Source organism: Hyaena hyaena, unplaced genomic scaffold, assembly GCF_003009895.1.
Source record: "Hyaena hyaena isolate Hyena2069 unplaced genomic scaffold, ASM300989v1 scaffold_101, whole genome shotgun sequence".
NCBI lineage: Eukaryota > Metazoa > Chordata > Mammalia > Carnivora > Hyaenidae > Hyaena > Hyaena hyaena.
In genome coordinates this window covers 783682-808984 of record NW_024080733.1, presented here as the reverse complement: position 1 = coordinate 808984, position 25303 = coordinate 783682, and the positions used below count along the sequence as shown (strand labels likewise).

The following is a 25303-nucleotide window of genomic DNA, read 5'->3' as shown; positions in this document are numbered from 1 at the left end:
AAGGCCAGTGCACGTCGGGGAACCGGCCCAGCCGGCACCCACGTGTGTGTGTCTTTTGGCCCTGCGTGTCTGACTGGGTTGCCAACGTTTACAATTTTGGAGACCTAACATAAAAATCAAGAGTTCTGGGGGTGCCTGGGTGGCTCAGTCGGTTAAGCGCGTGACTGACTCTTGGTCTCGGCTCAGGTCACGATCTCAAGGTGCAAGGGTTCCAGCCGCGTGTCAGGCTGTGTGCTGATAGTGTGGAGCCTGCTTGGGATTCTTTCTCTCTCTGTCCACCCCTCCCCTGCTTGTGCTCTGTTTCTCTGTCTCTCAAAAATAAATAATTAACATGAAAAAAATTTTTTAAAAATCTTGATTCCTGGATTCTCTTCAGAGGCCAGCCACCCTGGGTCTGCGATCCCTCCAGGTAAGTTTGGAAGGGTCTCAATGCTGCTTTCTTGAGAGAAAACTGAGCATTTGGGGCTGTTCCCTGAAGCCACCTCCACCCTCATTATTTTCCTGGCCCCTGTCGGCCTTGGATTTGCAACCCCAGCTTTATACCCATAGGTTCTTGCTTCGCATAACCCTGAACTTTGAGGAAAATCACACACTTGGAAAGAAATACAGGATGCACCACACTACCTCCTCGGAGTTGGTCTCATCTGTCAGATGGGAGAACTTCCGTAAAACAACCTTATTTGTTTATTTACTTATTTATTTACTTACTTACTTATTTTTAATGTTTTATTTATTTCTGAGAGAGAGAGAGAGAGAGAGCGTGAGCAGGGGAGGGGCAGAGAGAGAGGAAGACACAGAATCTGAAACAGGCTCCAGGCTCTGAGCTGTCAGCACAGAGCCCGATGTGGGGTTCAAACCCGCGAACAGTGAGATCATGACCTGAGCCGAAGTTGGATGCTTAGCTGACTGAGCTGCGCATGAGCCCTTAAAATCACCTTTTTAAGGCGTTCCCAGACCCAGGACCCATGTTAGGGTGGCTTTGCCTCAGTACAGCGACAGACAGCTCTCCAACACCTGCCAGGTGTCCGAGGATTCAACGCACTTCTGACATTACAGACTCACGGACACCCTCCGACCCCACAGGCAGAGGGGCTCAGTCCGACCAGCTACTCCCTGCCCCCACCCTTGAGGGACATCAGCCCCGAGCTTCAGACCCGCGGCTCCAGACTGGGGGCTCTAATGCCCTCCTTTGTAGGTTCAGTTAATTTGCCAGGATGAGTCACAAAACTTAGAGAAACACTTAGGTTGGCCCGTTTAATAAAGGATATGATAAAGAATGTGAATCAGTAGCCAGAGGAGAGGAAGAGAAGCATAACGATAGATACGACGTGGGAGCACAGAAATTCCACGCCTCTCCAGGTACCGCTGTCTCCAACCTGCTCCCGTTCACCAAACCCGGAAGCCCCCCAACACTATCCTTTTGACATTTTATGGGGGCTGCACTGCATAGTCAGGACTGATTAAGTCACTGGCTGATGGTGGATGTGGACCACATATCTACGTGAAATAGGTTCTGGTTCTGGTCATCTGAATGACCAAATAGATATTTCCTCTGAATTGCAGTGACGCACTGACTACAGTCATTCCATGAGCAGTCCTGGGTCCGAGAGGAGATCCCAAGTCTGCAGCAGACAATGGAACAGTACAGACAGAGCTGAGGGGCTCAGAGGCTATCTGCATCTCTTGAGACTGCCGGGCTGATGGGAGCCCAAAGAAAAGTGACCTGCCACGACAATTCATGGCGCCTCGTTTCCAAACTAACCATGGTGATTTTGACAATGCAACCACTCGAGAGTGAGGGACCATATACTGTGCCAGGCACACTGGACACTTGTAGGCTCAGGACACCTCTGAGTGGTGGGGGCATTCTCTCTGCAAAGTCACGTGGACTCTCGAAGGCCGGGCAACTCATTAGGGCTGGGGGACCCCCTGTGGGTCCATCAGAGCCCCCTCCCTCCTCCCTTCCATGGCACCCCAGAGATAAGGGCAGAAAAACATCCCATACTCCCTGCTGGGAGAAAGCCCCAAGTTCCAAAGACACCATGATTATCTCCGGCCACAGCCGTGGCCACGGGCAATGTTAACTCTCCCATTTGGGCAGAGAGCAGCAGTGCTTGGCATCAGGGGTCAATGCCAGCAAAGCAAATGAGGATTTGCAAGAGTATTCCTGGGGCCAGAATGAAAAATGTCTGATTAGCTTGGATGGAGAGCTTAGGAGAGGCGATCGCCTCGCGCAGAGTCCACCTGGGGACTGCTATAGAAAGTGATTTTTTAAAAATGTCAAATGGACTAAGAAGGAAATAACCACAATTGTTCTCTGCTCTCAGAGATGCAAACAGACCAGGTGGGGGGAGGGGGAGGGGAGATTAGAGTAAGGACCACCTTCTAATGTTCCGGCAGCGAGTGAAATACAAACTTGGCCTCGGAATCACCCTTAAGAGTGACAAGTTACACATTAAAATTACTAGAGACTGTAATTAACAGATGGGACAATGCTCATGATAAATCCTTGGGCAACAATAAATCCAAATGAATTATTACTGACAATTATAAAGATTGTGTGTGTTCAGTTGGAACAACACGGGGCAGATACAAAGGCCTTGGTTTATTTTGGTGACTGGCTTACGGACTCATGTTCTTATTCTAGTTTATTTTTGTTAGTATTTCCAAAACATCGTTTGCGTGGATTGGTTCTTAAAATTACCTAAGGGTGGGGGCGCCTGTGTGGCTTAGTCGGTTAAGCGTCCGACTCTCGCTTAGATCATGATCTCGCGGTTCGTGGGTTCGAGCCCCACGTTGGGCTCTGTGCTGACTGCCAGCTCAGAGCCTGGAGCCTGTTTCAGAGTCTGTGACTCCCTCTCTCTCTGACCCTCTCCTGCTCCTGCTGTCTCTCTTTCTCTCTCTCCTAGAAATAAATAAAACATTAAAAAAAAATTACCTAAGGGTGAACAAAACTGACGGACCACAGAGACTTAACCTGCCTTTCTGTATAAGAATGGAGAAAACAAACAGTGGGTCCTGGGGAGAATGACATGGCAAAGAACCCAGTGAGGGAAAGGGATGTGGGGGTGGGGGGAGGGGGCATCCAGGAAGCCAGGGTAGAGCTCAGAGGCACTGGGAGAAAATAGATTTCCTTCTCTACATCACACCCGAAAATAAACCCAGGTTGTTGCGAAGCCCAGATAAGAGAAAGCAACACTAAACTTTTACAAGAAATTCAGACAGTCTTCGGTCCTTCAGGGTATGAGAAAGGGCTCTCAAAGATGCAAAAGAATTCCCGCATTTGAGGAAAGGGGGCAAATTTGACAATATCAAAATTAATAAGCAATTTTTATGCAATGAAAGAAAACAAAGTTACATTCAAGCCACAGTCGAAGACTTTCTGTGGACAGTCAAGAGTTGATTTACAGATTAAGAAGAATTTGATGAATTTTTAATTTTTTTATTATTTATGTATTTTCTAAATGTTTATCTATTTTGAGAGAAAGAGAGAGAGAGTGACCGGGGAGGGGCAGAGAGAGAGGGAGAGAGAATGAACCCCAAGCAGGCTCCACGTGTCAGCGCAGAGCCCAAGGTGGGGCTCGAACCCACGAGTCGTGAGGTCACGGCCTGAGCTGAAACCAAGAGTCAGACTGACTTAACGGACCGAGCCACCTAGACGCCCTGGATTTTTTTTTTTTTTTAAAGTAACATCCCAGGTTTTTTTTTTTTTTTTTTTTTATGAGCAGTCTATGAAAAGACCATTCTTACGCTAATGTACACATGGTAAGATGCTCATTCTTACCGATCAGAAAAATTGTAAATTAAAAAGCACATGAAATGCTATTTGAACCTGTATGACAGCTGAGTGTACGAGGTGTGCTGATGACAGGCGCTGGTGCAGGTGAGGACTGGCTGGCCATGAGAGGCCCCTGGAGGGTGGGGAAGCCAGGCAATCATGGTGGAGAGCAGCTGGCCAAGCGTCCATAGTGGAAGATGACTTTTTCTGAATGTCTAATATTTTCTTTTCTAGAAAAGTCTCTACTTGTGAGCAGGGACATATGTACAGCTTCCTCACTGTTTCCAGTGGTGTGACCTCAGTGCCCATTTGTTAAAAGTTCAAAAGAAAAATACGGAGCCCCTGGGGGGCTCAGCCGGTTGAGGCCTGACCCTTGAGTTCAGTTCAGGTCATGATCCTAGGGTCATGGGATCGAGCCCCGGCGTCCGGCTCCATGCCCCCCTCACCTCACTTGTGAGCTCTCTTTCCCTCTCTGAAATTAAAAAAAAAAGTTTTAATTAAAAAAAATAAAAAGAAATGAACTAATGAGACCTGTATTGTCATGGATCAATCTTGAAAACATGATCTTGAGTGAAAAAAGGGCACTGAGATTATGGTCCTATTTATATAAAAGGAAGAACAAACTAGGCACTCTTAGGTATCACAGTAGGACCTTGGTTTGCGAGCACAATTCGTTCTGGAAACACGCTTGTCATCCAAAGTGCTCGTATATCAAAGCACATTTCAAGAACCATTGGCTCAGCGTCATCACGTGACGTTCGGCGTCACGTATGCCTCCTATGGCAGGTCTTTGCTCATTTATCAAATGTAAGTTTACTAGAAATACTCGCTCGTCTTTCAGAACACTCACGGGACAAGTTACTCGCAAGCCAAGGTTTTACAGCCCTTATAACCCCTGCATGTCTAGAAAGAGCGTGAAGACATGGTTGTGCATAACGAACCCCGGAACCGGGGAGTGGCAGCTTCGGAGAGCACCTGGCACGCACTTGTTGGGTCACCAGGACCCGAAGACCTTCCTCCTTGAGTCCAGGTCGGGCCCTCCCTCTCCAGCTGTCCTGTGACTCACCTCGAATGCCACCTCCCAGAGCTGTTCCTCTCCCACAGGGGGCTCTTCTGGGGGCCCAGCTCCGGGGTGCCAGCCAGGTCCTGGTCACTGCCATCTTCCTGGTCCGTGGCCCACTTATCTTTGGATTTCACGCTGTCCTGCTGGGAATCCAGGGAGACGATGTCCGACGGGGAGCTCACCACTCCTGAGTCTTCGGTTGTGTCTTCGGAGGCGAAACAGCTGCCGACAGACACAGTCTCCTCGGCCTCGGACGGCATGGGTGGGGCCCTGTCCGAGCCGCAGGGACTGCCGGGCCCCAGGGGCAGGCTCACTGCACAAAACATGGCAAGGACAGGTCAGCCAGCGTGTTCGCACAGCGCCGAGCGAGCGTAACGCCCACCTGCCTGCCTCCCCTGGACGGTGGAATTCAGGGTGCTGGGGATACAGAAAGGGTGCTGGGAATACCGATCAAACCCAACAGCTTCCTCCAGAAGCATCTCATAACTCAGAGGGTGCCGTATGCGTATATGTGCTGTCAAACGTCAGCATGTTCCGGACCAGTCTTTTGGCTTTTTATCCGTGTGTGTGTCTCTGGGAAGACACATTTAAAAATTCAGACAAATGACGCAGTGTATGCCATGCTTTCCAGCCTGACATTTGCTTTGACTGAAGTCTTAAAAAGAGTTCGTTTGAAAAATAATCGTTCCCAAATATAAACAGAATTAGAAGTAAATAATACCGTTTGGGAACTTCTGACAAATCTTTCATAGAAACATTCGAAATCTCCCCTAAAGCATGAAACGGCATGCTCTGTTAACATCTGGCATCCCCTTCATTTTGATCTTATTTATTTTCTTCACCCTTCGTTTTTTACATGCGCAAGAAGCTCTGGTCCAAGGAAGAGGTGATCCTGGAAGAATACCTCCAAGAAAAATCAGAAAGGACCAGAACAGAAGTGTCTTTGGTTGAGGTACTCCTGTCCCTGTGAGCACTAAGTGAGATCTACTACTGCAGAAAGAATGAGATGCAGAGGTCTGCAATGATCAGAGCCGGGGTTAAACTTAAATACTAACGATGGGGAGCATTGCAGCCATTTGGCACATCTACGAAGCAAGCTCTTCAGAGATACATTCAGTATGTGAGTACAGCGAGCCCCCAGGTTCCCAAAGGTCCCTGAATGTTCCATGCCTGCAGAAGGGCAGGAGGACACGACTCTGGGCCAGCTACACACCAGACTATTTTAGACCTCAAGACACACGACCTCAGCACTGTCCATGGTGGTCCAGGAAGCGAGGACTGTACTGTGTTGTCGTTTCAGGGTATCTTGTTTTAAAACAATGAATCGAGGCCGTAGGTGCGCCCAGAGCTCACTGCACATGATCACGCACCCAGAGTTCAGCGATGGCTGGCCTCACAGTGACAGGGTTTTAATCAGACAGCAGACTTAGCAACGTAGAATGAATGAACCCAAAAGAGCGCCAAGGAGAACATTCCTTGAGGGGCTGGCTTATTTAAGATCCTGGACAATGAAATAAACAAGAGGAGAAAAAAAAAAAAAAAAAAAAAGATAGACATTTGACAACAGAGCTCGAAGGGAAAGACCGGGACACAAAGGAGGAATTGTTTAGAGGCACAAATGCCCAAGGCGATGTGTCCTGAACACAGCAAACGCTTTTAACAATACCCGCCTTCTCTGTTTTTTCCTGGCTTTTGTTGCACGGCTCTTAATGAGAGGGGCCCATACGGAGAAGAAACGCTGCGTCCAGATTAATGCAACAGGACTGTTCCTGCCGCTGGTTTGCTGACGAGCTGTCATACCTCAGGCGGCTGCCGGCCGCTCTGTCTGCACAGCCGGTGGCTCTGCCCTGAGATAGCATTCCGGGGGTGGGGGGACCCCACTCAGAGGGGCTCCACTGCACAGCCGTCAGCGGCAGCCCAGATGGCCAGGCCAGACCCGTTTCCTGCCTCCCCTTTTGTGACCATCGCTGAACAAGCAGGTCAATTAAGTTCACACTTTTTCTCCCATGTGGTGTGGGACGCGGTGAAGGAGCAAGCTGGGTTCGGGTCACAGAGCCCTGCGTTCAGATCCGGGCGGAGCAGCCGAATGGCTACCAGGGCAGGGGGCTGGACCCCTCTGCCTCGGTTTCGTCTGGGAGGCCGGCTCCCGGGCCACCGCAGGACTGTGGCGAGGGCTGAATGTGATGCCCAAACCCAGTGCAATGGACCTGGGACGCAGATTTCCGGTCCAAGAGTCTGGGAAGCCTGGGGACTCCTGGTGTACGAGGGGCAGACACATACACGAAGACCCACAGTGTCATCTGCTAATGCCACCTCTAGGTATGTCTGCACAGGTGGAAGAGGGCCGGCTGGTCGAGGGCGGCGTCCGCACACAGCAGGTCACAAACCGGTGCTCGGTCCAGCCCCGGCGCCCCTCTTCCCACCCCAGGGGTCACCCGAGCGTGAAGTAACCCCCATGGCCTGCTCCCTGAAGCAGAACCCTCAACCGGCGCCTGGCGGAGGCTTTGGGACCACCCGTGGCTGGCGGGGAGGGGGGGGGGAGGGGTCCTCCGGGCACACGCACGTCCTGGACACTAGGAATACGTCCCTGGCGGACGGGGAAGGGAGGGGGGAGGGATGCCAAGCCCGCCCCATCCCCATTCTCTCCAGTTACGAGATCCAGAATGCTGCCTGGGCTTGCTTTATATCCCACAGATGTTGGAAGCAAAAAAAGAAAAAAAGAAGTTGAAAGTCACTGCTCTAAATTAAGCCAACTGCAAACCTAAGTCGACAAGGTGTGAGAAGTCTATATTCCACGTGGATGTGTGAAACCCTTTTAACAATATACAGTAAAGGCTGCAATTACCGGAGCTCCCCTCTTGCCCGGGGGGAGTCCTTTCTAATGGACCGCCTTCCCAGGGAGGGGTCACTGCATCCTTGAACCCGCCGGACAGGTGGTCAGTGAGGGCCCACGCATGCGCCACCCCTGGGGTCCAGGGAGGGATCCATGGGGCAGGAGCAGGTAAGGGCGGCCTGGCTGTCAGGAGGACAGTCACCCAGGCATGGGAGGGACATGTGCATAAAGGCGCAGGGGGAAGGCACCCACCCCTGGGAATGGCCAAGGAGAGCTCAGCACGTGCAAGCACTCAGACCTGTGCCAACAACTTCCTGAAACACTCGATTTGGAGATAGGAAGGAACATTCCTGGGAGGCTCCAAGCTGGCTCCGTGTGGTTTTCATGTCTGTCTGCAGTCAACCCCGTCAGTCTGAGAATCTTCACGTAGAATCAGACATCCCCACCTCCCTCGCCCTGCCCTGGCTTCGAGTCTCCTCTGGTCGGCTCCTACTGTTAACCCAGGGAGCTGTAACATGTTGTGACAATTTCTGAATAAGATAATGGTGCAGGAGACTTCTTTTTTTTCTTTATCGATTCTAGACAGAAGCCCAAAACATGGAAGAAAAGCTTGGAGTGGCTCTGGCTATTATGTATGGGGCCCTCTAGATCCTTCTGTGCCCCTCCCTTAGCCCCTGATTCATGAAGCCAGTGGTCCGGGGACTCTGGCCTGGAATCTAGGGGCAGCACAAGAAGGACTGGGTTAAGAGCCTGAATCCCAAGTTCAGGTCCAAGTTCTACTACCAACTTGGAACAGCCTTTCCCTTTTCTGTAAAATAAGCGTGTGGGTTCTGATAAGCAGAATCCCTTCTACCATTCTCTGAAATTCCGAATTTAAATGTAAGATGCAAAGGTTCTTTGGACAGCTGACCTGTGACTAATTAGGAATTGTAAAAGTGATACGTCATTGTCAATATCGTTTCTGCTGTCTTCTGTTGGCCCTAAATGTGAAACTCATGATTTTTGAGTTAATTAATTCGCTGGCAAGTCTGTTCTTCTCTTAAGGCGTGAACAACCTTTTTGAGCTAAAAAGTTATCATTGCAGGATTTTTGCAAATGTGAAAATCACACTTCATTTGTTTTCAGTAGAAGCCTAATATAAATTCTTGATTAAATTCTCTTCCAAATGAATAGCCATAGTCCCTAAGGAATACTAACCCCTTCACTGCCCTCCACCTAAATTTCATAATCCCGTAGTTCAAATGCCCTTCTGTCTCAATGACAGCTTCTGGAAATTTCTCTAGCTAAGGTATAAAGAAGAAAAGGCTTACTTAAGGGTGCTAGTTCCTCAAGGTGAACACCATCATGTTCTGTTCAGTACCAGTTTCATTGAGTTTTTCATCTACAGAGTCACCAAGGAAAATGTCAAACACTAAATATAAGGATCCTCCAAATCTTGTAACGGATTCAGTTTTGAGTGATTTTCTTGAACGCAAGTGAAAGATCTTGTACCCTAAATCATGTTCTCTTGGTAGTTGTGACAAAGGGAGATTTCCCAAGGATCACTTCTACCTCATTGATATGGACCAGAGACAATGTCTCACAGAAAGGATTCTTCTTCACCTCCTACGATTTCTACACGCCATTCATAGCCAATAACCGATGCTAGTCTTTCATCTCCAACTACTTTGATCTAATTCCCTATGTTCTAAGTACTGGGAATAAAGGGAAAAATAGGGAAGATACTGGCAAAGTGTTCTTGAATTGGTAGTGCAAACTGATATGTGCTTGTCAATAATTTTTGTCATCTACATCCCCATTAATTTTGAACCACCACGTAGCACTTTTCATTGACACCTGATAATCTCCATCCTGAGTTCGATGGGTTGCAACAGATGTGATTTCTACTGCATTGTAAATATCAATACTTTATAAAAAGCATTGCATCACTTTTCAATGTGATCAGAGGAATCTGAACGTGACAGTATTTGGATGCCTGGAAGCTTCCATGTAAAAAGGAGTGAGCAAATTCTCCTTACAACAGACAGCATTTTACAGCATGTATCTCATCTTTCTTGAACTCCTTTCTGTTCCACAACCCCACAGAATCCCATCCTAATTAATGAATGCCTTTACACTTGAAGATTTTTTCTTTATTAATCAGATTTCTTTGTATAAAATATGTATATAAATTAAAATTTAATTATTTCCTTTCACCGTAACATGGCAGTGATTAATTTTTTCTACACTGAGTGGTTATCTCTGTGATAATGAATAGAAACCAGTCAATACAAATTGCGTACCTATTTTCAAAATGTTGGCACTTGTTAAACAAAAAGGTAAAAATTTCATTGAAAACACATCTCATAATGAGCTAGATGAGGTATTTTTCAATTAATTCCTGAGCCTGGGCGGCTCAGTTGGTTAAGCATCCAACTCTTGATTTTGGCTCTGATTGTTCCTGGCATCAAGCCCCGCATAAGGCTCTACATGGACAGCATGGAGCTTTCTTGGAATTTTCTCTCTGTATCTCTCCCTCTCTCCCCACCCCTCCCCCACTCTCTCAAAATAAATAAATAACCTTTAAAAAATAAATAAAATGACTAGATTATTTATCACTAGCATGAGGCAGAGTCTGGCATAAACCTAGTTCATATTTTTCATTCTCACTGATATTAAGCACTGGGAAACCTTGTTCACATCCACAAGTATTTGGTTAGTTAAGCTTTTAAACGTTTCCTCTGTGATATATCTCTTAATTGATCTGTCACAAAATTTATGTGTAATGAACTATAATCCAATGATGTGATTAGTTTGTCAACCAAACTTTGTTCAGTTTGGTTGGAAAGGAAACTTGGAAGCTGCCCGATGGCCAAAAGGATTTGCTGCAGTTAAGTCCTTTGACTTCCTACCTGCTCAACCCTCTACTAAGAATTCCATTTGTCCTTTTGTCGGGCATCAGGAATAGGTCTGTCCCTCTCAGGGAACTGCGCCCGAGTGAGATTCCCAACAAGTGAGTGCTACACTTGTCTTCCGTGAGGGAGAAGGGCCTTCCTCCAAGTAGAGCTGGGGGAATGTGTGCATTGAGGCTCCCAACAGGTGAATTCTCAGGCACCTGGCTTGTAAGGAAGAAGACATACAGAGGCATAACCTCTGGCAATGGCTTCCTTGGAAAGTTTTGGTTGTTTTTCCCAGGGATATGTGTCCTCCAGGTTAAACCCACCGACACACACAAGTCGGTTATTTTAAGAGCAGAGGTGCAGAGTGCATGGAGAGTGCTACAAGAAGACAGAAGCGGGGTTGTTCCATCTAACTCGAGGGGACGCGACAGTGACCACTAAACAAGCATGGTTCAGGTAGGCGGAGGACAGAAGGATCAAAGAATGGGCAAAAGCATGGAAACGCGGACCTGAATGGGAAACACCAGGTCCGGTGGGAAGTGGCTGGACCCTAAGGTGTCTCCTGTGACATGTGTCCACGTGGGAGTACTAGTGTGCGAATGTGCAGGGGGAAGAGGCTGGATTCCAAGGAGACCCTCTGTCACCAGAATTATATGGATTCTGCCCTGGCTGGTGGCCCTAATCCTGCCTACCTTCTTTTCCTCTAATTCATTCCTTAGGTAGTTTGCTCAGAAGTTTAGGTATTCAGTCCTCTTCAAAATGACAGCTTCCTTAGTTGGATGGGCACTATTTAACATTTAAGTTAGCATTCTTGTCCCAAAGGCCGGCAGCTGGGCCCCTCAAAGGTACTGCACGATGCAGGTAACAGTACAGCCAGGTCACTATAGAGGAACATCACACACACACACACACACACACACACACACACAATTTCCTTCAAGAAGGCAGGATAATGAAGACTTTGAAAGCACTAATGGATCTAAAACAGATTCTCTGGAATCTGGATTCTCTTAAGAGTCAAGTGACGTACTCTTGGTATGATCAACACATATTTCTCCAGAGCCTGAGACGTACATTTAATCCTAGAATTCTAATGTGCCCAGAGAAATGGGCAGGGAAACTGTCAATTTCCACCACTGTAAGGCAGGGCTGGGTTCCAGTCACTGTTCTGTTAAAGACATATAGAGGCGACAGCTGCTGTTTTTGTCCGACCTGCACTATCCCTCTCCCTGTTAGTGCTAAATGAATTCCTTCTTCCTGGGGCTAACCTATTTCTCAACATCTGAGTGAGCCTAACAACTGCTCCTAACTACCCTGGGCCATGGGGGATGGGCACGGGATGACCAAAATCTGGCCAATTTAAACCGTGCACACAACTGTAGGCCAAAGAAAGGCATGTGTGCTCAGCTGAACAGATCAAGGCTTGTCCCTGGACTTTTCCACCAGAGTTGCTGGGTAAGCTGGTCTCACTAGGCTGGAGTCAACGGAATGGGGGCGTCTTGGATAAATAGTCATTTGGACTAGCACGTGGAGAGAGCTTGCCGAGGGATGGGAGAAAAATACAGTGCTAAGGCAGTAACTGGGTACCTGGACTCAGCCATGACTATGATGAGGATTCATCTCTTAGAAGTCTCAGTGATGTGAGCAAACACCTCCTACAAAAACCCACTTCTCTTAACCACTTCAAGACATCTTTCTGTCTCTTGGAACTAAAGAGTCCTGTCTAATCAATGTGTAAATGACCCTGATGTTTTCATCAGTGTACCTATAATGTGTATTAAATATAAATACCAGAATGTCAAAATATTCATTATAAATATTAGATACGTTAATATGTTTATTAACATTAACTAGAAATATAAAATATGTAATTATAATATATAAATAAATATATTTTTAAATGTATCATATATAAATTAATTATAACATGATTATAAGTATAGTATATAAAAATAAAATGCAAATTAAAACATATTACTATTTTACATTATGGAGTTTCCATGATAGGTACTTTTATGAAATGCAACAATTGTATATCACACCTTTCCTTTTTCTAGATTTATTTTCCATTATTTGGATTACATTTTTGAGTAGTTGTATCTTCAGCGAAACCTAATTTGGATTTAGTTACTGTCCAAGCCCTCTTGTGTCTGAAGACTGTCATCATTTAATCCATATCCTTGATGATCCGTATGGCTAAATCCAAGCAAGATTCAGATCACAATCTTTGTTCAAGATTCTATTCTTGGTTCCTTCTTTTCTTTTCTAAAAAAATTTTTTTAATGTTTTATTTATTTTTGAGAGAGAGATAGAGACAGCATGAGCAGGGGAGGGTCAGAAAAAGAGGGAGACACAGAATCTGAAGACCGGCTCCAGGCTCTGGGCTAGCTGTCAGCACAGAGCCCTATGCGGGGCTCGAACCCACAAACTGTGAGATCATGACCTGAGCTAAAGTCGGACACTTAACCGACTAAGCCACCTAGGCCCCCTGGTTCCTTCTTTTCTGGCATCTTGCCTCACAGATGAGCACCTGCAGGCCAACATAGTTCTTTCTGACTATATAACCTTATTTCGTGAAGCTGGTAAGCATTTCCACTTTATCTGTGAATATCAAAAATTTCACCCAAATTTGTCTGTGAATTGAATTTCCAAGAGGTTTTGGATGGCCTTTTATTCATTTATTTTTCAATAATTCCCTGCTCTTGTTTTATGTATGTGATAGTCTATTATAATTCTCTGAGACCAAGACAAAAAAATATTTAAAGTTCTATTCTGTTTCCTAAATAATTCTACTTCCTTTGGGGTTAGCTCCTCTGATCAGTTTGTTTTTCCTCTTTCATGCATTAAGAATTAAAAAAAAAAGATTTTTTTAGTGATTCTTGACTATTTTCACGTGTCTAAATGAGGATATCAATAATAAGACGGAGTGGATTTCTTTGGCTCGTGGGAACATCACCATTTCCTTAGGATACAATAGAAAACCTTATGACAGATTGGACTAAGAATTCCATGGGGCAGAGAAGGAAGTCGCCTTCTGGAAAGGACTCCTTTGGGATGAGGTATCTGGTTTCTCCAAGCAGCCATAATGGTTGACTGTCCTTCAATTAAGCTCAGTCATCTCAAAACTAAAGTTTCACTGTATTGTCATATACCTGTTTTAGCAAATACACAGGATTCTTTCTTCATGCTGATGTCTGGCTCTAAGGGTCGCCTAAAATATTAGACCACTGGCTAATTACTCCCAGATAGTATGGTCCAACGCTGATATTTGAAAGTCATATAATGGTAGCTGGGTGTAGACATTCTGCAGTGTTCAAATGGATACTATTTACCTGCATCCAATGTAATCCAATGCCCTCTGCAATGTGGATATCGTGACTCCTATTTTGCGATTTATAAAAGAAGCCCCAGCCAACACATTATTTCATCTCTCCCTGAGGATATGTGTTGCAGAAGCCGATTCTGCCAGGCCCATTAAAGGGGCAAGTCCATTCAAAATCACACAAAGTCACGTGTTAGGTGAGAGTCAAATTAGGGTTCTTTTCACCAAGTAATGAATTTCACGGAGAGTACCTACATTTCAATTTTTCTAAGGGACAAGATTTTCTTCAGTGTCCTATGGAACAAATCTTGATTCCATTTGTTTGCAGACTTCAGTATATTCTAAAATGCTTTTGAGAAAGAAAGCTCAGGCCGTTCGTACATGTATATTTCTGGGGTCTCATGTCTGAAGGAAGCATGTACTTTATGTTGGCAAGAACAAAGCTGATGCTTTTTACTTTTCGTCATCAAAATAGAAACCCTGTCTCCAGGTAGTCTGGAGTATTAAGGCACATGAATTGTATTTAATTAACACCTCCGAAAATCTGACGTTCAGGGACTTGCCAAGCTGCCAAGGGATTCGATTTTGAATGGACTGTGAGTCAGGTCTGGCATGAAGCAAGGGTGAGTCCCGTTGCCATTTCAGACAGGCAATCTAAGAAAAATACCATCCGTTCTCTCCGCTAATTTCTTCCACGTTCCATCCCTTATTGCTGGATGAGACAGAACAAAATGAGTGGTCTACTTTGGCTTAGCTTTCCAGAATGCTCTGTTCAGCCACTGCTCCTGATCCAACTTTGGCATCAAAATGACCCGAAGCAGAATATTTTTGCAGGATTATAGAGGGCTGTTGCTACCACCTATTAATGTACTCACTGTCTTTCATAAAAGTAACCATTTCAGTTCGTCCCTAAATCCAGATGGTCCTTTCTCCCTCTTTTGATTAAATGAATATGTGTCATCATCTGACACAGTGTTCTCCCTCACCTTTGGTTGTCACAAAATGTGGAGGTTGGTGGGCACAGACCAAATTGTCACTGCAAGAAAACACTCCAGGAGGTGTTTTTAAGAAAGAAACTATGGACGCCTGAGTGGTTCAGTCTGTGAAGCATCTGACTTTGGCTCAGGTCATGATCTCACTGTTTGTGGGCTCGAGCCCTGCATCATGCTCTGTGCTGACAGCTCGGAGCCTGGAGCCTGCTTCGGATTCTGTGTCTTCCCCTCTCTGCTGCCCCCTACTCGCACTCTGTCTCTTTCTCTCAAAAATAAATAAAACAGTAGAAAAAAATAATTTAAAAAAAAAAGAAAGAAACTAAACAGAAAAAGACTTTGCTTTCTGTAAGGTGGGTTAGATTACAACGTTCTTGGTCAGCCTGTCTTTCCCATGTCCTTACCGATGGTTTCTGAAGTGTTATCGCCTGTAACATGTACTAAACACAGTTAACGCTTCAGGCTGATGGGTGTAAGGACACGTTTTTTCCTTTGTGCCTTGGTGCTCATGTCTAGAGACCCGAGGAGCCCCAGCAGCGTGCCTTGATGGCTCTGGTCACTGGCTGGGCTCACTAAGAGACTACGGCGTTTCAGTGGAATTTAGGCCACTGCTGGCGTTTCTTCCCCACCCTGGACTGACTGGCCCTGGCATCTCTCTGTGTTGGTGGCTGCTCCCTCCTACCTCTCCGTTTCGTGGACAGGGTATCTCTCTTGAGGGTCTGTGCGTGGGCAGCCCGTGCGGTCTGCGGGCTCCAGGGCAAGCCTGTGGGAACAGAGCCTGGGCCCTCGCAGCTCTCCTTGCTCTTCTATTCTGTGCCTGCCTTCCTTCTCATTTTCAGGCCATTACGATTTCATTTGCTCTCTTGCAAGAGCAGCTGTGCATTTAAAATGATCAATGCATGGGGCGCCTGGGTGGCTCCCGTCGGTTAAGCGTCAGACTCTTGATTTCATCTCAGGCCATGATCTCAGGGTTCGTGAGATCGAGCCCCGTGTCGGGCTCTGCACTGACACTGAGGAGCCTGCTTGGGATTCTCTCCCCCCGGCCTCTCTCTGCCCCTCCCCGGCTCGCTCATGCTCTCTCTCTAAAGAAACATTTTAAAAAGTGATCACTACAGAAGATGGAGCATTTTGAGATGCTCTGTGTCAGAAGGGGTTTGCAGGGCATTTAACCCTGTGTATTGCCGGCAACGTAAGGAATCTCAACTTGCTTGAACTTAGAATGGGCTTCCCACCCACGCTTCTTGTCTCAGCTGTGTCTCCCTGTTATCCAGGTGCAAAACCTTTCCTCCCTTCAGGGCAGACAACTCAGGTGCGGTCGGGACGACGGCCATAGGCAGCTGGAGCAGCCGGAGAGGCCACTCTTGCAGAGCAGGGACGGGGAATCCTTGCAGGGAGAAGCAAGTGAATAACCCACCGCAGGGCTGACCACCACCTGCCCTTCCGGCTGGATGCATGTCCTCCTCGAGTTCTCAGAAGAGGATTTCTCTTTCCTCTTGCAAGTCCTCCTCCCTCCGGGCTTCCTCAGGCCCTCCCTCCTCCACCCCCGCGGAGATCTGCAGCTGTCCCCGCTCGAGCCTCCTCCCTGGCCTCACAACGCCCACAGCATTGTCACCGCAGTCCTGGTGCCGTGTCTCGCCAGACTGGAGGCACAGCCCTGCAGGAATGCAGGACAGAGTCCTCTCTCTGAGGCCACAGTGAAGACTCCCTCCATGAGACGGCGCATGTAGGGGAGCGGGGCACTCATTAATGGCAGCCATGATGACCGTTAGCAGGCACTGGACCTCACTGGGCCGCTTGGCCACCAAGCATCCAAATCTGGAAAGCATGGTTCGTGAGGCTGGCGTGCACCGGAATCCCCTGGAGGGCTTGTTAGCGTAGACTGTGCAGCAACCCCTCCCCCCCGGTTTCTGGGTCCGAGGGTCTGAGGTGCCCCTCACCCCACCCCAGGGCCTGCACCTGCTCACGGGTTCCCAGTGGTGCTGAGGCTCGTGATCCAGGAGAAGTGCCTTCTCCAGCTCTTCAAGGGTCACCTGGCCTGCTTGCGCCTCCCCCTTGGCTAAGCCGCAGCTGAGAACAGTCTACACCTAAGTCAGGTGGCTTCCGTCCTCTGCCTCCTAAAACCTCTTCACTGCAGGGTTCCAAAGACAAAAGGCACTGGAAATAATGAGCAGACCCGCTGAAATAAACTTCCCGGTCAGTCCGCAATCTCAAGATGCAGGGGTGTTTTTCTCCACAGAATGCTCTCCACAAAGTTACAAGTGACAACTTCCTCAAAACAGAAGGGCAGGGGGCGCCTGGGTGGCTCCGTCGGTTAAGTGTCCGACTCTGGATTTTGGCTCAGGTTGTGATCTCATGGTTCATGGGATGGAGCCCATGTTGGGCTCTGAGCTGACAGTATGGAGCCTGCTTAGCATTCTCTCTCTTTCTCTCTCTCTGCCCCTCCCCTGTTCACGCTCTCTCTTTCTCAAAATAAATAAATAAACTAAAAAAAAAACCCCAGGTGGAATCAATTACTTCCAGAAATTACATTAGAGCATTTTCAGAAGACAGAATGAGGAAGTGACTTACAAACACAAAACGCATCCCAAGTGGTTGCAAAATATGCCCACAACAGGCAATGGAAAGAAATCCCCCCGGGGCAGCGTGGGGACTTGGTGGGAGAAGGAGAGGTGAGAGGCGCTTTTGCTCCTGGAGGCTTGCTTTGGGGCAGGCAGGTATGGAACAGGCAGAGCCGAAGGAAAATGGGATCCTGAACCATCTGGAAAACACAAATGCCAGGCAGAGAAACAAGACTCTAAAAGTCACATGTGTTGAAAAGGCGGTCACAGACCTTGTGAGAATCACCTTGACAAGCCTGGGAAAGAAGTCTCATCAACAAGAGTGAAAGCATGGGTCCCCAAGGATCACTGTCCCACATTTCTGCAGCACTCCAGGAGCCCACGATATCAGCTCCATCGCTTAGCTGGACAATTTGATTCTTTCTGCCTTACTGATTTTAAAACAATGTTTATTTATTGGGGGGTGGGGGAGAAGCAGAGAGAGAGGGAGACACAGAATACGAAGCAGGCTCCAGGCTCCGAGCTGTCAGCACAGAGCCCAACGTGGGGCTCGAACCTACGAACCATGAGATCTTGACCTGAGCTGAAGTCAGACACTTAACTGAGCCACCCAGGTGCCCCTGCCTTGCCCTTTATTTGTACAAATGGTTTGATGTTTGGGACTGATTGGATGGGACAGACAGTAAACATGGCTTCCTCACACAGTTACCTGGGTCTGGACTAGTGCAGAAAACCACATCTTTAATATTGAGAAGACATACTAGCTGGGGATTTCAAGATAAGTTCCCTACAGTAATTTCCAGAAATCATAACGTGCTAATGTGCCATCGAAAGGGAGTATGGGAAAACCAAGTGGCTCTTAACCATGCTTGTATACTGTGTTTTTCTGACACACACACACACACACACACACACTCACACACACACTGCAAAACCACTACATAAATACCACTCGGATATGGTACAGGCGGTTAGCATAAAAATAATGAGCACTAACACCGCCCTCTTTCCCCAGAGGCTCCCTCCCCAGAGTCCAGCCTGCCCTGGAAATGCACGTCTGCTCGGAACGACGATATGATCATCATCGGCGCCTGTCATTTTAGGAAACTTGCATACAACTGTTTTCAGCTTTGGCTGAAGTCAACAGACCACAGAGCTAGTAAATCAAACGCTTCACATGCAAACCACCTCACTCACAATGATGGTGGCCCCCAGTACTTTGGCTTTGTGCCAGAAAGCACTTACCTCAGCCAAACCTACTGGTACCCCAAAACCACCTCCCCGCAGATGCCAGGGCCCCAGCCTCGGCTGTCAGGATCTGCTGCAAGGACTCCAAGCTGGATGTCGTCCCCGTGGGAAGGAAGGGACCCATCTTGTCCTCCAACCTACTTGCGCTTAGAGATATTCTCCCCACGACTGCACCTTACTGGATTTTTTCTACTGGGATTTTTTTGAGCCTTAAAATAAATCCTTCTAGTCTTTGTTTCTTAAGACTTTCTTTTTGATAGATCTCTAACAGAATGCCTTAAAAATGTGAAGAAAAGCAGATACGTCACCCTATTAATATTTACGTACTTCTCTTATACTCAACCGATTGAACACACTGCTTCTCTCCTACGTCTTTTGCACATGTTCAAACACTATGATACTAACTCAACTGTGGCCTTGAGCAAATCCAGGTGGCGGGGGAGGGGTCTGGAGGCAAACCTACCTGGGGAATGCTGCAGGCCATGAGCCTTTGCAGACACCCATCTGTGCCCGGCCTGAGGAGTTCAGCGGCAGAGACAGCATCTACTTGCCTGATTGCATGTCTTTGTCAGTCTGCCAGAGCTGAGCCTCACCTCCCCTTTGGGGTGGTTGCTGCCCCAGGCCCATATTCCAGGCTTCACCCCTGCCTCCAGCATTCACTGTTCTCAGTGGATCACCCCTCAGAGCAGCTGGCGGTTGAGGGAACATCGCGAACGGTTCCATGGGTGAGCAAGTCCCAGAAGGGCAGGGGGGCCTGGTGAAAAAGTGGGAACTCCTCTGTACCTCTCCAGACTACCTGCTTTCGCTCTGTCCTCAGGACCAAATCCATCCCGACAGATAGCCTCAGACGACTGTCATTACTTTGCCATTTTTTCTAGTTCTGGGAGAGCACCCTGTGGCCTGTCCTCTGTGTCCCCTCTGAAGGCTCAGATGGACTGTCCTCTCTCTGGTTCTCATGGTTCTCTGTTGGTACTTTTCATTTTCTGCCCCCAAGACACTGAGCCCTGGGTCTTCCAGGCCAGATGCCACAGGAATGCTCTATCCCAATGTGTGTCCTACGAATCCTCCGTGGGCATTGCCTTCTTGATGGGCACCTGCCTCAACACAGTCGGAAGCGGCCTCCAGCCGATCTCACCTTGGACGTGTACATGGCACCGTCCAGGGCATGCCCAGCACTGCCCATGCCCGCTCAGGCTGGCAGTCACACGTCTTCGTGGGTCAGATCTCCTGCCCGGTGCTCAGAGCCAAGGTTCCTATCTGCAGGGACCCAGCTCGTGGCAAGAAAAGATGACCACGGCTTCTCCAACTCCAAACAGAAGCCCTGATTTTCTCATTCCCCGAAATTCCACTGAGCTCTTTCTAGCAACAGAAAAAACTGTGGACACCTAAATAAATAGAAGTACATTAGCCATAATTCATCTGCATGTTTCTGTTACTCTTCTCTGTACTTCACGTTTTTAATAGTTGAAAAGTACACGTTCATGTGACTTCCTAATCCTGCATTCACAGTTCCACCCCAAGGAGATTTCTTTTTTTTTTTTTTTTTAATGTTTATTTTGAGAGAGCACGCATGAGTGAGCAAGCAGGGCAGAGAGAAGGACAGAGAGAGGGAAGGAAAGAAAGAATCCCAAGCAGGCTCCACGCTGTCAGTGCAGAGCCTGACACGGGGCTTGATCCCCTGAACCGCAAGATCCTGACCTGAGCTGAAACCAAGAATCGGACAATTAACCAAGGGAGTCACCCAGGCATCCCACAAACGGATGTCTTAACTCTCTTACATGAGATGTTTTGTGAGCATTGAGGGCTCTCTAAATTCAACACACACCCTTGGCTGTTTTTGCTGCATTGAGTATAGGGCATGGTGCAGGGATTATTCATGAGCACAGATTTTTACAGTGTTCTTGCGCGCTCTCTCTCGCCTGCAGTAGATGCTGGCTTTTAGGCCCACGCACATCTGCACCACAGACTATCTGCCCCGAGGTGCTCCTTTGGGAGGCCAAGGACGTGTGGACCTACCCTCGACCCAGACTTCACACGCAAAGCACATGGTATTTGGAGAATGGGGAAGAGTGAGGAACGCTCTGGTCCAAATCCGTATCAGAATGGGAGGCCAGAGGGATGTCGCAGCTTGAGAAAGGTCACCCTCTTGCTTGTCATGCTGGGTGAGGTGTCCCAAAAGCTTTGTGCTGTCCCTTTCCACATGTGACCTTCTTACCACCGGCCTTAGAAACGGCCAGTCCTTAGCATTGCGGTATCTCGAATTTTACAAATATCTTCAGTCATTTCTTTCTGGGGCAGGTGAGTCCAGAGGGTGATAGAGTTACTTTGCACAGTGGCTACAAAAAACAGGATTGACTGTCTCATGAGGCTTATTTGAGGGTAATTCTTAAAGAAAGAAAGAAAGAAAGAAAGAAAGAAAGAAAGAAAGAAAGAAAGAAAGAAAGAAAGAAAGAAAGAAAGAAAGAAAGAAAGAAAAAAAGAAAGACAAGACGGTGCAGAAGTGCACTGTCTGTTCTTTAGGAAAGGTGTATTTTCTTGAATGGTATTTCCCAGAATAGCTGTCTCTGTGAGAGCTGGTATCCTGCCCGTCCAGAGCCTGGCTCACGACACAGGTCAGTGGGAATGGGGTCCTGCTTGATTCCGTTTACTAAACTTGACCCAGTTGTATATTTGAGTACGAGGTCCTCTGCAGGTAAAATTCAGCATGGACAGCTCCAACCATTAAACGTGGAGAAGTGTGATTTTTCTGCACACATTTGTCCTTGCTATCCATCTGACTGAGCAGGACCTTGACTCAGTCACACCCTGATCAAGCAGGTCTGGTGGGGCACACAGGCCATCGTTTGCTCACAGGCTCCCTTCCCCTCTTCCCTTTCCCGAATATTCTTAGTAGAATAACGCCTTCGCCCAGCTCCAACACTGTCTCTAAAAATGCCTCCACTTCACGAAGCTTGAAATCAGACACACGCAATTCTTGGGATCCTGAATTCTTACAGGGGACACTGCAATTATATGCACCCCCCCTGGTGCTCAGGGTTGTGGACTTCCCAAGAGCACGAAGGGGCACTGTCTCCCACTGTTGTCCTGGCATGATCTGCATTTCTGGCCCTGCAACAGGACACACCCTTGGGATTATTCCCTTCCTCGTTTGTTGGTTTGCTGTGTTTCTGAGGATGGAATAACCCAAGGCATCAAACAGGTCATCCCCAGGGCCTGGAGAAGAATGAAGAACTAGGGTCTTGTCCCTTTAAGGTATGAGTTCTTCTGGTGTTTTAATCCCCCTCTGCCTGGTGACCATTCACTGGTGCCTGGCATGCATTAGGTGATCATTCTTGAACTGCAGCCTTACACCATGTGGAGACAGACACGTTTGGAAGGCCCATGGGGGCTAAACAGCAAAGAGGATTAAAACAGTCCTAATTAAAACTGCTCATTACCTTTCTCGTGCTTTGAAAGTGTTCTGAAAAGTAACATGTACACTCAGCCAACAGGCTAATCCATCACTGTAAGTCTCTAAGATTACTTGTGCAGTGCGCCTCTCTGACAGTGCTACACACTGGAACAGCAGACTGGGTGTGGGCGTCTGGAACGACACAACCGGGTTCATCTTTTTGCTGGCTTGCCCGCGTGCCCAGCCTGAAGGACACCTGCCCGCAGGCACAGCTGCCATTCTGAGTGACGCCTCCGTCATCTGCAGCTCTGGGCTGCAGCCCTGAGTCACTACGTTACTGCAGGGCAATGGCTCCAGTCACAGCCTTGGTGTCCGGGGCGGGGGGGGGGGGGGGGGCGCTCAGGCTCCCATCTGAGACTCGGGGAGAGGCTTCTCTGTCAGCACTGGTGGTTTCTCAGAAGTGTCCAATGACACTCCAGAGGTCTGAACCAAATCAGGCCAGTTTAAGAGCAGCCACACGGCTCGCGCGGTCCCACAGGACACCATGGCCTATTTATTTCTGTGTGTCATCATCCCATGGAAATCTGGGCGCTTGCTGATCTGCAAGTGCTGGAGGAGAACATGATCTTTTCCTTGTGAGCCGTGGGCAGGGCCCGACGTGTCCTGAGAGGCCGTTCGGAGCCTGCTTGGCACCTGGGACCTCGCAGTGGCATGTGTGGGCCTGCAGCATCTGGCTCGGCCATCCCGGGGAGAGGGACAGGCTGACCTCCACACCAGGGCGCATACGGGAGTAACCCCAGTGGTGTTCCTGTTTGCCGAGCTGCAAAGGACCCGGCAGCCCTGGAAAGGAGGGGTGAGGGCACGCCCCCCCCAAGAGTGCCCCAGAAGTGGGGGCACACCTCATGAGTGTGGGGCCCTTTAAGAAGTCTCTTCAAAGGCAATATGTGCAGTCCATCTAACATACTAAGATAAAAGAGGAGGGTAGAAAAACAGCCAGCATCATTCGTGTGAAACGCGAAGGAGAAAATGAAACGGTTTTGCCCCAGGCTTATTTGACAATGGAATATTTACATTTTTCTGGGTTTTTAACTTTTTTTTAACATAGATTTTTTGAGAGAGAGAGAGATGAGGACAGAGGATCTGAAGCAGGCTCTGTGTTGACAGCACAGAACCCGACATGGGGCTCAAACCCACGAACCGTGAGATCATGAGCTGAGCTGAAGTGGGACGCTTCACCGACTGGGCCACCCAGGCGCCCCTCCATCTATCTGTTTTTTAAAATGAGGGCTTTAATTCCCTTATCGCTCCAGTTTGATGAGAGCAGGGCCCCAGCCTCACACGTGTATGGGGTCAGGGACCATCTGTGAGGGACAGATGTGAGGCCAGGTGTGGGGATGGGCCCCAGAGAAGAGTCTGTGTCCGTCTACAGTGAGCAGCTACTGCTGTGCTCCACGCTGTTTCTTTCATGATGAAAACTGATGTTGTCATATCTAGCTTTTTGTGTTGTGTGTGTGTGTGTGTGTGTGTGTGTGTTTTGGGGGGGAGCAGAAATCAAGATTTTAACGCACAATCTCCTGTGTTTTAAATGGTGGGCGCTTCCCTAGTCGTTAAGATTTGTTGAGAGCTGGCCATCGTTCTAAAGGCTTTACAGGTACTCACAGGTGTAAGTCTCAAAACCACCTTTGTTCTCAAGATACAACTCTGGCACAGAGAGGTGGCTAAGATGCCCAAGGCCACTGGCTCCGGTCTGCACTCCTAACAGCCTATGCTAGACTTGAGTGGATGTGGTTGATATGCCTTAGCATCTGGGTTACCTGGGAAATGGACCCCGACCTAGCATCTGGGTTGCCTGGGAGATGGACCCTGACCGTCCAATCAAACATGGTAATCCTGTCCTCCTTGCTGGCGATTGGCCTGTGCATTTTAGCGGCAGCCAGTGAGTGCATGGTGCTCCCAGAGCCTCCGTGATTGGTTCGAAACTCTCACTCATGGCAGAGTTTGGGTTGCCTGCCCAACCTCTAGAATTGCGGCAACATACAGACTTCTTTGCGGATTAGGCCAGCTTGAGTTGCTCTGTTTATCGGCAAAAGCGTACTGATTCACCAGCAAACACCCTTCGGGGTATACATCCAAAAGAATTGCAAGTAGGATCTCCATGACATATCTGGACTCTGTGTTCATTGCGGCACTATGCACGGTTGCCAAGAGTCGAAAGCATCCCGATGCCTACCCACAGGTGAATGGATAAATGAGATATGGTTACTCATAGATGGAATATTGTTCGGCCTTAAAAAAAAAAAAAGAGGGGGGGCTTGGGTGGCTCAGTCAGTTAAGTGTCCTACTTCTGACTTTGGCTCAGGTCATGATCTCACGTTGGTGGATTTGGGCCCCACATTGGGCTCTGTGCTGACAGCTCAGAACCTGGAGCCTCCTTCAGATTCTGTGTTCCTCCCTCCTTCTGCACCTTCCATGCTCATGCTCATGCTCTGTCTCTCAATAATAAAAACGATTAAAAAAAAAAGTCCTGTCCCATGCCACAACATGGATGATCCTTGAGGACATTGTGCTACATGAAATCAGAGAGTCACAAAGAGACAAATGCTGTAGCTTTCTGCCTCCCGAGATTCCTAGCTTAGTAAAGGTCACGGAAACATGACGTAGAATGGTGGGCACCAGGGGCTGGGGGAGGGGGCAAAGGGGAGCTGGTGTTGAACGATTATAACATTTTGGGTTGGCACCATGTCAAAGTTCTGCAGATCTGCTTTACAACACTGTAAATGCAGTTGCTGTCACTGCCCTGGGGACTTAAAAATGGTTATGATGTTAATGTTGTTTTTGATTGGAACCAAAAAGAGACAAAGCCTAAAAACTGACTCGGCAGGTTTGGCAAACAATGGAGAGGCAGCCCAGCTTGGCTCGGAGCAGAGTCCCTGGCCTGTCGGCCACACAGCCCGTGACCCCCCAGGTTAGCATGTGGGCCCCATTTCCTCAGAAACCCTCCCCATGGGGAGAAGCCAGTGACCACCTGCATCTGCTGGGATGGACGGGATTGGAGACGTGAGACTTGCGTGAATCACACGGGTCTCAGGAGCAACCTCTAGAAGTTGGTACACGTAAAGCACCTTCACCGAGGTACGATGCACACAGAGTGTAGCGGGACAACAAGAGGGTGTGTTGAGCTTATTATGAACTATCTCCAAAGCCACGGTATTTCTTGTTTTGTTTTGTTTTGTTTTGTTTTG

The 25303-nt window shown here is 48.1% G+C and overlaps 1 protein-coding gene across 5 annotated transcripts in view; it reads right to left on the bottom strand.

The window, feature by feature from the left end:
- The window catches only part of COBL (cordon-bleu WH2 repeat protein), a 223593-nt gene that overhangs the window by 18203 nt on the left and 180087 nt on the right, over nucleotides 1-25303 (bottom strand). For all 5 annotated transcript variants that reach the window (XM_039235694.1, XM_039235693.1, XM_039235696.1 and 2 more), the window contains one exon: nucleotides 4845-5154. In XM_039235694.1, the coding sequence (XP_039091625.1) occupies nucleotides 4845-5154 (310 nt within the window). The remainder of the gene's footprint in view (nucleotides 1-4844; nucleotides 5155-25303) is intronic.